General features: G+C 42.4%; 1 protein-coding gene across 2 annotated transcripts in view; it reads right to left on the bottom strand.

Annotated features, from left to right (window-relative positions):
- The window catches only part of CHCHD3 (coiled-coil-helix-coiled-coil-helix domain containing 3), a 128,804-nt gene that overhangs the window by 11,532 nt on the left and 99,953 nt on the right, over positions 1 to 17,319 (bottom strand). For both annotated transcript variants that reach the window (XM_039699484.1, XM_039699482.1), the window contains exon 6: positions 14,797 to 14,867. In XM_039699484.1, the coding sequence (XP_039555418.1) occupies positions 14,797 to 14,867 (71 nt within the window). The remainder of the gene's footprint in view (positions 1 to 14,796; positions 14,868 to 17,319) is intronic.

Raw genomic sequence — 17,319 nt, 5'->3', positions numbered from 1 at the left:
ATACACACCCTCAAGGGTGTAACAGCTGAATTGTTTTCAGGTGCTTTATGAAGAGCCAAGACGAGTTTCAGAAGGATTTGTGGGAGTTTAATCAATTAATATTGTCTGTGTCCAGCAGAAATTCCTGCTGAGAAAGAGCAAAACATCTTTCATAGAATGGTTTGGGTTGGAAGGGACCTTAAAACCCATCCAGTGCCACCCCTGCCATGGGCAGGGACACCTTTCACCATCCCAGGGTGCTCCAAGCCCTGTCCAACCTGGCCTTGGACATTTCCAGGGATCCAGGGGCAGCCACAGCTGCTCTGGGCAGTTTGGAAAGGGAATGAGTGAGGGGTAAAGTCACGAGTGCTTCAGAGAGAAGCCAGTAGGGAACTGGAAATAGCAGGGAAGCAAAAACGGGACAGGCAGGGCTGGGAAAGTGAAGATGTGTGATTTTCCTGGAGAACTCTGGTGAGGAAGCCAGCAGCAGGATGAAAGGGGATGATGTGAATTTGGGGTAGGAAAATCTATTTTCACCAGACACAGTCAGGGCAAGATTCTATTTCTTTTGGACAGGAGGAAAAAAAAAAGTAAAATAAAGGTTGGTAGCCTGAGCAGAGATGGATTAAGCTGAGCAGATGGACAGGAAAGGCCACAGTGGAGGGATTGTACATATGGAGGCAGCAAGAGAAACATGAGCCCAGCTCAGGAGACCCTGAGGGACAGGCAGCTCAAAGCTGAAGTGTGGAGGATACCTCTAAAACAGCAGCAAGGCACTTGTGCCCTCCACCACCACCCAAAAAGGTGCTGGTGAGAGGTTTCTTCTTTTTTTAACATTGCCTCACCCAAAAAGCCTCTCCCAGCAGCATCGCTGCCGAGCGAATCCACAGGACGGGTTTGTAGCACAGAAAATGATTGTAAAACAAAACCCAGGGAAAAAAAAGACAAAAGGGCATATGGTAATGAAGGTCCTCATTGCTGCACCATTATTTTTAGTTTTTCCATTAGTTTACTCTTTATATTAAACTATTTTTAAAGATTGTTTTCGCACATGCAGTAGGTGACGACTCGAAGGCGCGTTACGGAACGTGTGAGGCACAAACCAAATGGTTCCGTCCTTCTCCCAGTGCTTTGGAAGGAATAACACAGATCTGATTGCTGAATATCTACAAATGCTGGTCCCTAATCAAGCTGTGCCCACACACAGCCCTCACCATCACTGCGTGGGAAGTGCTGCCAGCAAAAGATCAAGTACTGCAGAGTTGATTCTTGCTTTTATTTACACTCGGATGCGGAGTGTGACTTCTCCAAAAGGTGTAAAAGAAAGAATTTTCCTAATGAATCTCTGCTGAAATGCTGGAAGGGAACCACAGTGGTTTCTGCTCTGCAATTGAGAATGTAAAATCTACAGAGGAATGCTAAATAAATGACTTAAAGATTGGAATACAGCTTACACCACCTTTTGTGCTACTCATAATCAAGTCCAGTGTTAATCTTCCCTGTGTTATTTTATATCTTTTCTCCAAAAACCCCAGCACCCCCAAAATCCCAGGCAAATGTTTGTCATCCTCTCATTTATTTCATCTCTTACCCAGCCTTGTCAAAAGCAAATAAAGATCCATTTCAAACATTCTGACATTTGGAATTGGGAAGGGAAGGGAAGAGAAGGGAAGGGAAGGGAAGGGAAGGGAAGGGAACTGGAACTGGATGGGCTTTAAGGTCCCTACCAACCCAAACCATTCCAGGCTTGAGCAATTCCACAAGTTATGCACATCTTTAAAGTCTTTCTTGAGCAAGGACTGAGGAGGAAGACAACAGGATGAGGATCAGGAAAAAATATCCTGGTTGTGAATCCTAATTTGTTGGATGAACTGGTTGCCAAGGACAACCTTCAGGACAACACATGAGGACCATACTTCTTCAGCCCAGAGAAGGACAACTGCAAGAGCTGGATCTCAATTATCAATGAATTACAGGATGAAATCATCGATGGATTACAGGACAGAGGCAGCCAGACAGGTTTCCTAGCAGTGAGTTTACAATGCAAAAAAATAATCCAATCCTTTCCCAAAGAAAAGCTAAGCAAGGACTGAGGAGGAAGACAACAGGATGAGGATCAGGAAAAAATATCCTGGTTGTGAATCCTAATTTGTTGGATGAACTGGTTGCCAAGGACAACCTTCAGGACAACACATGAGGACCATACTTCTTCAGCCCAGAGGACAACTGCAAGAGCTGGATCTCAATTATCAATGAATTACAGGATGAAATCATCAATGGATTACAGGACAGAGGCAGCCAGACAGGTTTCCTAGCAGTGAGTTTACAATCCTTTCCCAAAGAAAAGCTGGGACTCACTGTCAGAGCATACTGGGGGTATCAAAAGCACATTTAGGTTCAAAAAGAATTCTACAGGAAGGTGTGAGGTCCCAGCAGGAGATCACAAGCAAGATCTGCCTCAGGAAAGCCCCACACCACCACTTGTTTGAAGGCAAAATGGTATCACTGAGTAATTCCCTCATTTTTACAGCATTCCCTAAAAACCCACTCCCAGCTCAGGAGACTCTGATCTGACCTGCTGTGGTTGCCTAAATTCCAAATATCTCGAGAAGCAAGCTATCATTAAGACAGGATTCCCATAAATAAAGACAGGATTCCCATCCACCCTGAAAGGCAAAATGAGTTTGAATACTTTTATTTAAACTGATATGAACCGATTTGCATGATCCCAAACCACTATTTGTTTATAAAATTCCCCTCCCCTCCAAAAATAGAAGAAAAACCCTCTTCAAATCCAAAGCACACAACCATTAATGCACAAATGTACCTCTCCCACAGCTGGTTCCTGCAGCTGCAAAGGGAGCAGCGTGTTGGAATTACCCAAATTTAGGATGCACTTTTCTTTTTAGCTTAAGGGACAGTTTTTAGTGAATAGCAGGATACTAAAATAAACAATCACATGCATGGCAATGATACAAATTCCTTCTAACAGGGGCATGGATGCTGCTACAAAGTAGGAAAGAGAATTTAGCAACTGCAGGCTTTAATTAGAAGGAACTCAAGGAGGAGCAGTTTTATCTCTGCGGAATATTTTGTAGTACCTAAATGTTATATATAGAAATATACAGAGAAATACTTCTTGGCCTTGCACAGATCAAACCCAGCTCCTAATTTTGAGAAGTTCAGAGCCAAAGAATGATCCCAGATGTAGCCAAGCCTGTCCCACCACTGCTGAGGACAAACTCCAAACTCTTCCCAGCTCCAGAGTCCCATCAGCTCAGCGTGGATGGAGCCAACCTCTCCAATTCCATGATTATATCATCAGCAAACCAACATTTGCATCCAAACCTCATCATGTCAACCCAGATCACAGACTATTTTTAGAGCTTGCATGTGGTATCACTTGAGCTCAGCCTTACTCACCCGAAAAAGAAATTATTTAATGAAGGCTGGCAAGATTCCACTTGGCTGTTCAGGAGAACACAAGTCAAGGATCATCTCTGCAAACAACACCATGTGCTAGAACTCCTTACTATTTACTCCTAATAAGGAATTTGGAGGGGGTTTCTCAAAGTTTAGGGAAGCAAAGGAATCAAAGCTCTCCTCAGCTCCAGCTCCAGCTCGTGGAAAGGCAGATCCAGGCTCTGGGAGACTGAATTGATACTTTGCTGATATTTCTCATAGAAGTGGCTGATGCCTGTTGCAGGACTACTTGGATATATTAACAACTATTACCTGACAGATTAAACCTTGATATTTCTAATTTTTAAAGGAAAAAAATAATTCTGCAACAGTTTGAAACCTGCTTCTATATAAATGTGGCAAAAAAGACAAGAGTTTCACCCACTTAAATGATCTGTTTTAATGTCGTCCCCATCCCTGCATTACATTTTCCACACTAATTTATATCACTGTGTGTGTAAAGCACAAAGACACACAAAAAATACAGACAGATCCAAATGAGCAGCATAAACCAAACACAGGACAGCAAAGCACATTGTGAATTTATTACTGCCACTTATTTCCTAAGAGCTACAACTCACTGCACATCACCCCATCATCCCCAAACCTTGGTGATAAAATCTTCACTGAGCCTCACACTAAAAAAAAACCAAACACCCAAAACCAACTAGTTTTGCCTTTCTAAAGGTGCTAAATAATATGTTCTAACAAGCAGGCACTTTTTTCCTCTCTAGCAAAGGTCAACTACAGCACTCAACACAAAGCACCACAAGACACTAACTCGCGGCACATTATTATCCAAATATTACTCTCCAGAGCAATATATATTTAACTATTCTCTTCAGCTATAAAAGGCCCCAAACCCCTGTTAAGTGACCACAAAAATAAAAGATATTATGGGCAGAAGCAGCGTCCAGAAAAAGCAATCACCAGTTAAACACTTCAAGCCTCGCCGCTCGCGTGGGTGACGATTACTCCAGGGAACTGAAGGTTGTAATCTTAAGAGAAAGCAAAATAAATGCCAATTTTTCATTTGGCCACAAAGTTATTGAAGAAAACAGGCTTGGATTCACTCTGCTAAGCCACAAAGGCCACGTGTGATCCTGCAAATCTTGGATTGGGATGAGGCCAAGCCACTCTTTTCATAAAATAGAATCAGCTGGGCTGCAACAATCAAATGTCATCAGCTCCAACAAAGAGCAATAATCCCACTGAGCTCAGGGTGCTGAGAACCAGTGGCCACTGCACCCAACAATCAAATGTCATCAGCTCCAACAAAGAGCAATAATCCCAATAATCTCAGGGTGCTGAGAACCAGTGGCCACTGCACCTTGCTCTGATATATCTCAGCCTTAAGAGATCTAGAGGATTTTTTCTCTTTTTTTAAATACATTTGTTGTTGTGTTTTTCTACACAATGACTTTATTGATGTATTGCAGATGATTTGGAGTTTTACTTTTTATTTATGTTGTTTGGATTGGTTTATGGTAGATGGTGGGGTTGTGTTTTTATTTTTGGGGTAGTTGGTTTTAGGTGTGCTGTATGTTTTTTTAGGTGAAAGTAAACTGAGGTTTGCATTTTGTTGTTAAAGGAATGGAGAAAAATGTATTGGTAATGTTAATAGGGGTATATTATTTTGTTGTTCTGGATTCTAGTTTGTATTGGAGTTTAACATACTTGGTAGAGTAGTGTTTAATGGTGGATTTATTTTATTTAAGGTATGATAATTCATAGTTAATATTTATTTTTAATAACAATAATTTTAGTAATAAATTTATTTTAATAATAAAAATAAATTAGTACTGTTTGGTACAGTATTATTTGGTATAGTGGTGTTTAATGGTGGAATTATTTTATTTAAGGTATGATGGTTCATAGTTAATATCTATTTTTAAATAATAATAATTTAAATAAGAAATTTATTTTTAATAATAAAAATGAAACAGTACTGTTTGGTATAGTAGTGTTTAATGGGGGAGTTACTTTATTTAAGGTATGATAGTTCATAGTTAATTTTTATTTTTAATGACAATAATTTTATAAAAAATATTTTAATAATAAAGCAATAAATATATTTTAAAATAAAAATAATGAAATAATAATATTTTAATAAAAAGTATGCAATGTGCTATAGAAACATTAAACAGAATGCCCTCAACATCCTTTATGGCATTCGAGAAAGGGAAATGTTTCCCATACCAGGACCAGGTCAGGAACTGGAGCTGGAGGGGTGAGCTGTAAATGCCAACATTCACATTTTTTCATTATTCTCATGACTTAAATTATTTTTCAAGTAATTTTTCACCGCCTGTTGATGGGTGCTGTAAGACATGACAACAAAGATGCTCCCAGGGCTGGAGCCCCTGGCGGAGATGGAAATGTTCCCTGGGCTGGGGGCAGCCCTGAGGCTCCTTTTCTCCAGGGGAGCCCCCCCAGCTCCCTCAGGGGCTCCTCTCAGGGTTGTGTTCCCAGCCCCTCACCCTCACAGAAGCTGGGGCTGCCCCTGGATCCCTGGAGTGTCCAAGGCCAGGCTGGAGCAGCCTGGGACATTGGGGCTGGAGCAGCCTGGGACAGTGGGAAGTGTCCCTGCCCATTGAACTGGAATGTCTCTTCCAACCCAAACCATTCCCTGGATCTGTGAGGGCACCAGAGGAGCAGTCTGAGGCTGAACCCAGAGGGTCCTGATGGAAACCTCAGTGCCAGCTCACAAAAACCTTTCAAAGGTCTCTCCTCACCCCCTCCATGTGCTGGCAGCATTAATTAAACACTGGCTTATTTAACAGAACTTCACTCTGCTCCAAGAAAGTCATTCTTGTGTTTTATAACCTCAGCAGAGATGATTTTCAAGCTCCTATTTCTTTTTGCAAGGTCTTCAGGTAGTTTGGTAAAGGGATGCTTTTAAGTTAAAGCAGCTCAAGTTTGACAAACTTTAGATTAACCACTCACATTTTTCCCAGTTAGGTCGTGCCCCTTGATTTCAATAGGTTCTCACTAAAGTTTTCTGCTAATTGCTGCTGAGTGAAGAACTCATCTTGCTGCTCCTGAGGCTCATCTTGCTACAAAGGATGGTTTGAGAGAAGGAAAATAGTTCTGAAACCTGGTGATCTTTGCCATCATGTTGGGATTTTTGGGTTTGTTTTGAAGGGGCTTAAACGCAACAGTCTGAAATAACCCTCACTGATCAGTCATAATTTAGGGGAAAATGAATCAGTGATGGGATTTGTAAGAGAAACAGCATTTTTTACCACAGACCTTTCCTCCTTCTCCTCCTCCTGGCATCATTTGTGCAAGCAGGTATAATTCCAGTGACCTCTTTCATTCCATACAAACAAAAAAAGCCTCTTTTGGGGGTGCTGCCACTGGAAACCAGCAGGATTTTCTCACCTTCATCCCACTCAGTGGGAAAGGTGAGTCCACTTAAAAGCTGAGGAGGGAATAAGTGCAAACCCCCCCCCAAAAGGTACAGGGAGTTCAGAGAGACAATAATGAACATAATTACAGTTAGTTATTGTTTGCTCTACTCACAACCCTACTTTATAATGCTCCTGCCAGCAGAGCTGCTTTATGGGATGTCTTTTTCATGCAGCAAACCTTTTCATAAATCAAAGCCTCAAAGCAATACCAGGCAGTTTCTCCTGCAGCCTGTTTGAAAATAAAAGTTAACACCGAGCCCTGGCTGTTATCAATCTTCATAAATGTGTCCATGATACAGCAAATCTGTTCCATATTACCCCAGCTCTGCTCCTAATGCATGCACAGGAGCAAACCCAGGGGCTTAATGGAGCTCCTAAATGGCTTGGAAGTGGGAGCCACGCTAAGTGGCAAGGGAAGTTTGAAAGGAATAACTGCTTTTCTCATTTCTTTCAATATAAAATGAAATTATTCCCCTCCTAGCTTGAAAAATGTGTATTGTGCTACCACACACAAAATAGAGACCCCAGGAAAACGTGGGTCATGTTTAAGGAACTGAAGTTAGAAGGGGAAATTATCAGGATTTCAGGCATTTCTTTTAGCACAGATCTGTGGGACTGAGGGTTTTTATATTCAGGCACTGAACTGAAAATCTGACAGAATTAATAAACTTACCACAGTGGTACCCACATCCTCTGAAGGAGGAGAGGGGGGACTTGATCTGTATTAATTTGTATTTTCCAGGGCCTGCAGGGGCTCCAGGAGAGCTGCAGAGGGACTGGGGACAAGGGACAGGAGCCAGGGAATGGCTGCCAGTGCCAGAGGGCAGCCATGGATGGGATCTTGGCCATGAGGAATTGCTGGCTGGGCTGGAATTGCCAGAGCAGCTGGGGCTGCCCCTGATCCCTGCAGTGCCCAAGGCCAGGCTGGACACTGGGGCTGGAGCAGCCTGGGATGGTGGGAGGTGTCCCTGCCACAGCAGGGTGGCACTGGATGGGTTTTAAGGTTCCTTCCCACCCAAACCATTCTGTGATTTAAGCACTTCAAAGAAACCTAAATACTCGTTTTACAAACCTTATTTGCCAAGTCTGACAGCCCTTTGCAACAAACCCCATGATTTGGGATTATTTCCCCAAATATTTACTGCCTACTTTGCCTTTAAACTGTGATTTCCCTCAGGTGCAGTCCAAGCAGAATGGCTGTGGTGTATTTTTTCCCCTGATTTTCCAACACTACTGAAAAGGAGATTAAAAAAAACCAGGGGAACCACACGTCAAGTGGTAACAGAGATAACTGGTAATTTATTCTTCACCCTGTGTTCAGGAACAGGTGAATTCTCCTCAAAAAATCCCACCAGCAGCTCTGGAAAACATTCTCCCTTCTCCAAAGGGAGGTCTGTGCTGGAGGCTCCCAGGTGAGATTTGTAGGATTTGATCCTACAGATGGCTTGGCCTCATTAAAAACATCCTTAGAAAAGGTATTTGTAAATCTCAGCCACAAAAGATTAGGAAATACAGAACAAATTAATAACAAAAAGGAGCTGCTGTGGGGTTTAACCTCCCAGCTTTAATGCTGTAATTGGGAAATCTGCGACTCGTGTTCAGAGGAAATCCCAACAAAGGATAAGCATTAAAACAAGAGGCTTTATTCCTTGTTTGGAATAAACCTGGAGAGGGAGGAGGCAGCCAGATGTGCCCTGGAATGCCAACCACACCAGGAGGAGCTGCTCATTCCTCAGGAGCAGCTCCCAAAGCTGCAGCCAGAGCAGGGATTGTCCCAACGAGGGCATGCAGGAATTCCCCCAGCACTGGGCTGATTTCCAGCACAAATATTTATAAATAAATAAACTATTTACAAATTCCCAAAGGAGAATCAGAACCAATCCCACTGGGAGACACCAAGGTGTGAGGGCAGAGTTTCACTCACTTCTTTCACAGGAAAGTCTTTCAAATGACTTTCTGTTTCTCTGTAAGCAGAAAATGCTTGAAAATGGAGATGCAGAAAATGCAGAAAATGGAGAAAATGCAGAAAATGGAGAAAAGCAGCAGTGACTGAACACATCTCTCTTTCCAACACATCCACCCTGAACAGGAAAAGAACCTTCTGAATAGGGAAAGGACCTGCAGACCATGAAATCACAGAATGGTTCAGCTTGGAAAAGGCTTCAAGAACATCAAGTTCATCCACTTCCAACTCCCTTCCACAGGCAAATTTTCCCACAGAGTTATCCCACAATATCCTACACCATGATTCCAAAATATCCTACACAGTTATCCCACAATATCCTACACAGTTACTCTACTCCATCCCACTCAGTTATCCCACTTTATCCTACACAGTTATCCCCCCAGAACAATATCCTACAATAATTATCCTGTTCTACCTGTCCCCCCTCCCAAAAAATCTATTATTTTACACATTAATTCATAGAAAAAAAAAAGATTCTTACTCCTGACTTGATGCTTTACAAACATGAATTTTAAGATTGCTTTCTCCATTACAGAGAGTAAAGGATCTCACTGTGGGAGAAGCTGGGGATAGCCTGAGGGGAGATTTAATGAATGTATCCATGATTTCTAGAAAGGAAAAAAAAAAGATTTGCCAAAGATGGAAAGAAGTGACTTGCCCTCTTTATTAATGTGCTATCTAAATTTTGAATAATGGATTTTAAAAGATAATGTAACTCTCAAAAAACACTGTCAGAGCTTTCATCCTGCCTCCTGACCAAACAAGCACGTTTAAATTTCACATCAGAGCTCAGAGATTTCAATGAAAACACATCCTCATGCCCAGATCCTCTGTGAAAGACAAACATACAGATATTCCACCAGGTTCCCAGTTTGCTCTGAAGGGATCTGCATCCAGCTCCAAATGCACAATTCGTGTTTTATCCAGCCCTGGCTCCTAATGGACTGCAGTGATCAAAGAAACACAGTTAAATACCTGAGTGGCTGCAGGGAAACCCAGACTTGTCGTGGCTGACCTGACAATCACAGGTGAACACACTGCAAAATGCCCTTAGGGAATTCTGAGATTCCAAGGGATTACTGGAGAAGGGCCAAAGGATTCTCTTATTTGTTTATAGGTGCAGAGCAACTGAGGCAGGGGAGCTGCTGCCCACCAAAGTCCCCTCTTTAAACTGGAACTGGGTGATTTTTAAGGTCCCTGGGTCAAAGCAAAATCTCCTGTACAAAGCAGCAGAAAGTGCAAGAGAATTCTTGAGTGAGCTCTGCTCCTGCAGCCCTCAGGTGAATCCAAGCCCTGACTGAAAGAACTGGGCAAAGAAAAGAGTTTATTCAAAAGGAACAGGGTTTGGGATGTGCAGGATAAACAAGAGGCTGGAAAGATTTATTGAACTCTCTTCAGCAGTGTCTGTTCCCAGCTGAAGCAGCTCTGTGCACTCAGAATCTGGGCTGGTTTCAAGCTAAGAGGGGTGACAGCATCACTTCCATGCTGGAAAACTGCACCTGCACTTGGCTTGGGGAGTGAAATGGGTTTGAGACCACACACCTCTGCTGGAAGCACTTCAGAAACCTCTCCTGGAGGCAACACAGCTGAGTGTGAAGAGGTGCAAGAGCAGAAAGAGGAATGAGACCTTTGGGCACCTCTGTTGCTAAGAAAGGATGAGCTGAGCTATGGGATTTAATTCCTGAATTCCCAGCATCACTTACAAACAGCTCACACCTCTCCAAGGGATGTCAGGAGGAACTTGGGACCATCACCCCCAGACAGAACACGTGACAAAAAAATCAAGGATACCACCAGCAACAGCATCATCAGGACAAACAACCCTGCAGTGATTGTCTCCTGACAAAGCACCACCTCCATTTGCTGTATTTGTAAAAGAAAACATTAATTCAGGTTTCTGTGCAGAGCTCACTGCCCTTGGCTAAGCAAAAAAAAAGCTGAACTAAAGGCACAAAACCTGCAGGATTTTTTGTAGCTTCCTATTTTCTGTTATTGACAAAACAGTATGTGGTATTTTATAAATAACTGGTAATTTGTAGTTTTAACTTCAGGTTTTAAAAGCAGCTGCTTTTAATTCAGGAGCAATTTGGTCTAAGGAAGGTGTCCCTGCCCATGGCAGGGGGTGGAATGGGATGAGCTTCAAGGTCCCTTCAACCCAAACCATTTTGGGAATCAATGATGTTATTTAAGGTACAAACTGGAAGTCTGGCTCTGCACAAGGAGAAATAAAGCACAAATTCTTTGCCTGGCTCTCTGCACCACAGATTTCTGTTACAGAGGTATGTGAGTGCAGCATGAAGATATTTGCATTAAGGAACTATCAATATTTCCAATTTACAGGCAGTGCAAGAACCCTTCAAAAGTCACCATATGTGCCCCAACATCAGAAGGGTAACGAGGACAGGGAAATAAAGCCACACTTCCCTGGACTCAGTCCAAAGTCATCAATAAAAAGCTGATTTTCTCTCTACCCTGGTTTTTTTTTTTTCCCCTCAGTGTCCAGAGAATTGGCACCACAGCTTTGTGAGACAATTATATCTGAATATCCAAGTGTTGCTGTTATTAATTTACTGTGGTTTCATCATGCTCCTTCTCAGCTTCACAGCTCACAATAACATCAGTCAGAACAGCCAGGAAATACTGGGAATATTTCAAATATTCACAGCTGAGCATCAAACAGAACTTCACGGGGGAGGTGTCCATGGCAGGGGGGGGAACTGGATGATCCTCAAGGTCCTTCCCAGCCCAAACCACTCAGTGATTTTCTGATCATAACAATGCCTTCCATTTTATTTTCAGTAAATGTTAACGACCCAAGCTTTGTCATAGAGAAATCCTAATTAAAGGAAGATATCATATTGATGATTTGTCATTTATTCCCATTCATGCTATGGGCACTAATGGAGACAGTCATGTCCAAAAGATTCATAATAAATGAATAAACCCCCCAAAACCTGTGATTCAAAATAAACACCAAAAACTTCCAGCTGTATTCTTCGGATTACAACTGTCACTGTCCAAGCAAACTTTGGGGAATTAATTCCATTACTGGGGAGAACCTCACCCCAAACTGATCAGTCAATCCCCCAGGAGGACTTGGGATTTCCATCAGTCTGGATGGCTGGGAATTAAGTTTTTCCCAAAAAAAACCCCAGCAGCAAGAAGCAATTCCATGGAGAGGAATGGCAGAATATTTAGGAAAAAAGCACTGCTGCACAGCCATGAATTCTAAATACACCACCAGAAATCAAAACCCACCGAAGATAAAAACATTTATTTTAGGCTGCCTTTGCCCTCTCTGCTTCTTAAATGAATAATGAAGATGTCACTTGGCTCGAGACACCACGGGGGAATAAAATGTCACCGCTGCAGCTGCCAAATTTCCCGCTCCCAGCCCTCCAAATTAAGGGAAAAAACCCACAAAACAAAGGGAGAATTTGATTAGGAAAAGTTCAAATCCTTGCCCAAAGCCCAGCTCTTCCTGTAACGTTGCATTCTTCTCTTCTTGTGTAAACTCCTCATTATAACAGAGCCATCTTCATAATGGAATAATTGGGGTTATAATGTAACTGTGGGAAGATAATTCCAGCTTTAGGAGGGGCAGCATGGCCCTGTAATGTTGTTTTAATGTGATTTGGGGACTGCAGGAACTGCCTGAACCTGCTCATTTAGGATTTGATCAATGGGAATTAGGCTGGTAAAGAGATGAAGCATTTGATAATTCCCAATTTGATCAATGTGAGTCAGGGCCTTGGTGGAGATAAAACATTCCTCATGGATATTTGGAATATCAGTTTAATGCAGGCAGCAACAGGAACTGCAGACACAAGACTTGCCAGGTCTCTGATCCAAACCCATGCGGGATATTTGTATTTTCCCCCTTTTAATAGGGTTTAATTATCCCTAAAGACTGATGAAGCTACAGTGGATGTAATTTCAGGGATTCAATGGAGGAAGGAAAATCCAGGAAATATTTAATATATAACAACATCATCCACTTCTTGCTCTGGGAAGTGATGCTTAAAAAGTGGAAAAAATTCAAGTTATAGCACTGAAACTGGGTACCTAATTCTAGACATGCCTAAAATAAAGTCAGACTATTTGCTAGTAACACCACAATTAGATCCATTAATCTTGCACTTGGAACCTGCAATCACAGGCAGCACATGGCTTTATGCATTAACAAAATTTAGCAGCTCAACCTTATTTAATTCTTCTTTTACAGCCAATTAAACAACTCTTTAAACACCACTGGAGCCTCTGTCCTCTCAATCCTCACGTGCAATTAAACTGCACATGAGAAGTGGCAAAAGAGCATCTTCAGGTCTCACTAAATCATTCCTCATTTATCCATCAAGTTCCATAAAAGAGGCAGTGATAAAATAACATCTCCTGCATTGAAACCTTCAATAAAAAGACACGGTGTTTAAAAGGATTTGATGTAAGGAAAAACCTTTAAATTGTAAAGTAATATTGGTATTTCAGGCACTTCATCAAATCTGCCACAATTTATGTGCATATTTCAGGCACCTTTTTCTTTCCTGATTTTTTTCCTTTTGTTTTCTTGGAAGGCAATGGACCAATACTGGATCCACTGATGTAAAAATTCCCAATAATTTTTAGGAAATTTGGTTTCAAGTGCAATTGCAGTACTGCTATTAGAGACCAGTCAAATGAATGGTTTCAATTTATACCTTCAGTTTCTAGAAAATTAAGACAATGTGATTCCCTGTCCAAATCCTCCTCAGTAAATATTCCTTCATTTCTGCACCTTATAAAATGGTTTTCTTAAATTTCTTTGATGGCCTCTGCTCCATCAATCAGCCCAATTTGTGCACAAAAACAACCCAAAGAATTTGATTTACTTAGGAAATCCTTTATGTATCAGGAGGAAAAACCCAATCCCAAACTCACCTCTGCCCACTAAACCCACCCAGAGCCCTTCAGCAAAACTTCGAATCCCACCAAAAGCTTCTTTTGGAATAATGCATGTGAAATGAGGCAATCACTGGATTCAGAAAGCTGAAAATATCCCCCTGTAACAGAGGAAGGAGACACCCAGGTGGGAATTTCATCCCAACCTTCCTGGATTTGCAGACATGATGGAAAACCCTCTAAATTACGTTTAAATCAGACCTTAATCAATGGTCATCCTGTCCCTCTTGTTTAAGAGACAAATGAATTTAGTGCTCAATATACTCTGACCATTAAACACTACAAAACTTTTTATATATACACCCAAGAATAGTCAACAATTCCTGCTGTTAAGAGATAAAATGAATTTTTCTCATACTTTGAAATTTTATTTGTATCATTATCAGCAGCTCAGAAAGGATTTTTCTCTTCCTGCTCATCAAAAACCAAAACAAAACACAAACCAGAAGAAAATCCCTCCACAAATCTACAAAAATCGTGGCAGAATAATTCATTTTCTGCAGCATTCCTTGGTTAGAGGAGAGAATTGAGGTTGTAAAAAGTTCTGTGTCCTCACTAAAATGATAAATGGACCCTCGAGCCTGGGGGATGAAGCAGCCCAAAGGGAAGGTCCAAGGCTAAGGGTCACTGTCACTTTGATCCATCAATTACCAGATCTTCACTTCACTTTCTTCAGGACTAATAAAAATTATTTCATCTGACCTTCACTGTTGAGGGCAGAGTGAAATTCCTCATTTAAATCCTTCCCATGGTGTGATTGTGATGCAAAGTTGGAATCTCATTTTTGGTGCTCCAACAGATCTACTTTTAGAATAATTCATGCTTCTTATCAACTATAAATTAATAAATTTATACAAAGTGTGTATCCCAATTCTCTGCAGCTTATGGTTCCTCTACATTGGCCTCCAAATTCTCCCAAATTCCCTCCTTTCAACAGCCAGGGGGACTGATAGGATCTGTGAGGGAAGAAAGGGGAATGATTGTGCATTTTAATGTGGTAAAAACTCATCCAGCTGCCAGGAAAAAACAGGAGGGACTCACTTGAAGCGAGCTGAGACTTCATCAGCAGCTTTTTGGTATTGCTCAGTGGTGACTTTGTAGAACTGGGCACTCTGGAAAAAAAAACCAAAACAGAATAAATACAGATTTCAGTTAGTATCACCTACAGGCATGCTAATATCTAGTCAGTAAAGCTGATTTTGGACTTAAGCTGTTTCAAAAGACTGTCATAAAATGACAGTTCCAGAAATCACTTTTTTGGGATGTTTTTCTTAAATAAGTGTGTCTTGATTATTCAAAAGGAACAGCTCTTGGGGAAAAAACTCTAAAAGAACATGAGGCAAGAATCCCATCTTTAGCACAAGGTGCTCCTGGAGTCTTTGCAACTTCTTCATTAGAAATTAAACTCCAAATACTGATTCTTGACTTCTCTGCAGTGCCCTGTTTGTGTTCCTCACACACATCTCCCCCCTGCCTCACAGGTGGCACTCGAGCCAAGCTTCAAAATCCCACAATAAATTAACGATGGCTGCAATTTCCCTTTTCCTCTTTGCCTTGAAAAGGCCTCTCTGCGGATTTACTGGAATATTCCAAACTCCCAGCTTGCTTCCATCAGTTGCTAATTTCAATTTTTAAAGCCAGGCAGGTTCAGAACAGATTTCCATCTCCCCTAAATCCAGGGATGGCTTTGACTCCGTTCTACAAAATCATTCATTCCCAAAGTACAGGTGAAAGATGCTCAGAAGATTTCTAGGTGTGAAAATGTTGAGCCAGGGAAGGCTCAGCTTTGATATTGGGAAAATTCCTTCATGGAATTGGAACAGCTGCAGGGGTGGAGTCCCCGTTCCTGCAGGGATTTCCAAGCCCTGTGGAGGTGGCACTTGGGGACACAGCTCAGTGGTGGCCTTGGCAGTGCTAGGAATGGTTGGACTCCATGACCTTAAAGGTCTTTTCCAGCCTGAAGGATTCTGTGATCCTGCAGGCTGAGATAAATCACTGGAATGTTGTTTTGCTCCATGTCTCCATGACACAGAGGTGGCATTTTTCAGGAGGTTATTATAGCCTGGGCACAGCTGGACCTCAGCTGTAATAACCAAGGCACCTGGCTGCCCAGCTGGAGGGAGAAAGCAAAGTTTGAGCAGCTCCAAACTTCTCAGAAATCATTTTCCTGGGAGTGCTGCTGGTAACAGGGCGTGGAGAGGCAAAAATGTTGTGCTGGCACTTGCAAGAACTCTGATGTAGCTTTGAGTCATGGGCATCCCAGGGAGTGATGTTAACATGGCAACAAAATCCTGACAATCCCACACTGTGTGATTACATCAAAACCAGCTGAATCCTTATTTTAACAACCTGCACTTTATCCTGGGCTTTGGCATTATTGATGCCTCAATATTGATTTGGCATCTTCCAAATATTTAACTTGTGTCAGGCTGAGGGAGCTGGGATTGCTCACCCTGGAGAGGAAAATGTTCTGGGGGACCTCAGAGCCCCTGCAGGGGCTCCAGGAGAGCTGCAGAGGGACTGGGGACAAGGGACAGGAGCCAGGGAATGGCTGCCAGTGCCAGAGGGCAGCCATGGATGGGATCTTGGCCATGAGGAATTGCTGGCTGGGCTGGAATTGCCAGAGCAGCTGGGGCTGCCCCTGATCCCTGCAGTGCCCAAGGAAGGGTTGGAGCAGCCTGGGACAGGGGAGGTGTCCCTGCCATGGAGGGGATGGCACTGGCTGTCCTTTAAGGTCCCTTCCAACCCAAACCACTCCATGATTCCATACCACACATGGATGCCACAATCCAGTCCAAGGGAAGCATCATTCCAATTTTAATTTTGGGTAAAATAAAGCAGTTTAGCTTAAGACATTGATGTATGGAAAAGCAATATGATGAAAACATTTTTAGGGGGGGAAAAATGGAAAAGGCTGTAAGTGGAGAGATCACTCTTCCATAAAAGTCACAGATGACACAGGTCTGTGGTCACTGGGTGAGTAAACATGTCCTGAGGAATATTTATCATTTTATGAGCAGTGCAGGTCTCACTCCTGCAAAAACACTTCCTGAAATTCCAAAAGAGACAGCACCAACTACAAAAAATTGCACAGGAAAACATTTTTCCTTCCCACTATAAGACCTCATCTTCCAAGCTTCTTCCCTGTGAACGATAATCTCGAAATGTACCGAAATCAGTGAATAAAATACCAGCTCCAGACAGGGGTAAAATTGTACAGCAGGGCTAATATTTTCTCACAAATGATAACAAATTGGGTAAGAGGCACTGCAGGCAAAGGTCAGGCCTGGATCAGCAGGAGCAGAGAGCTGTGCTGCACTCCCCACTGCCAGCCCCACTCCCCATCCCTCATTTGCACTAAAATCCAGCTTTCCACGCACGCTCATTTATTTTTTCATAAATCATCGTCAGCAAATGAAAGAGAGCAAATGAAAGTGAAATTCTGCTCACACCAGTGACCCCCTGGCATTCAGCAATCCCAGGCAGGCCCAGGGGGATGGGATGGGATGGGATGGGATGGGATGGGATGGGATGGGATGGGATGGGATGGGATGGGATGGGATG

This window comes from Passer montanus, unplaced genomic scaffold (genome assembly GCF_014805655.1).
Source record: "Passer montanus isolate IOZ18808 unplaced genomic scaffold, ASM1480565v1 scaffold135, whole genome shotgun sequence".
NCBI lineage: Eukaryota > Metazoa > Chordata > Aves > Passeriformes > Passeridae > Passer > Passer montanus.
Note: the sequence above shows the minus strand (reverse complement) of the source record. Positions and strands in the feature narration are given on the sequence as shown.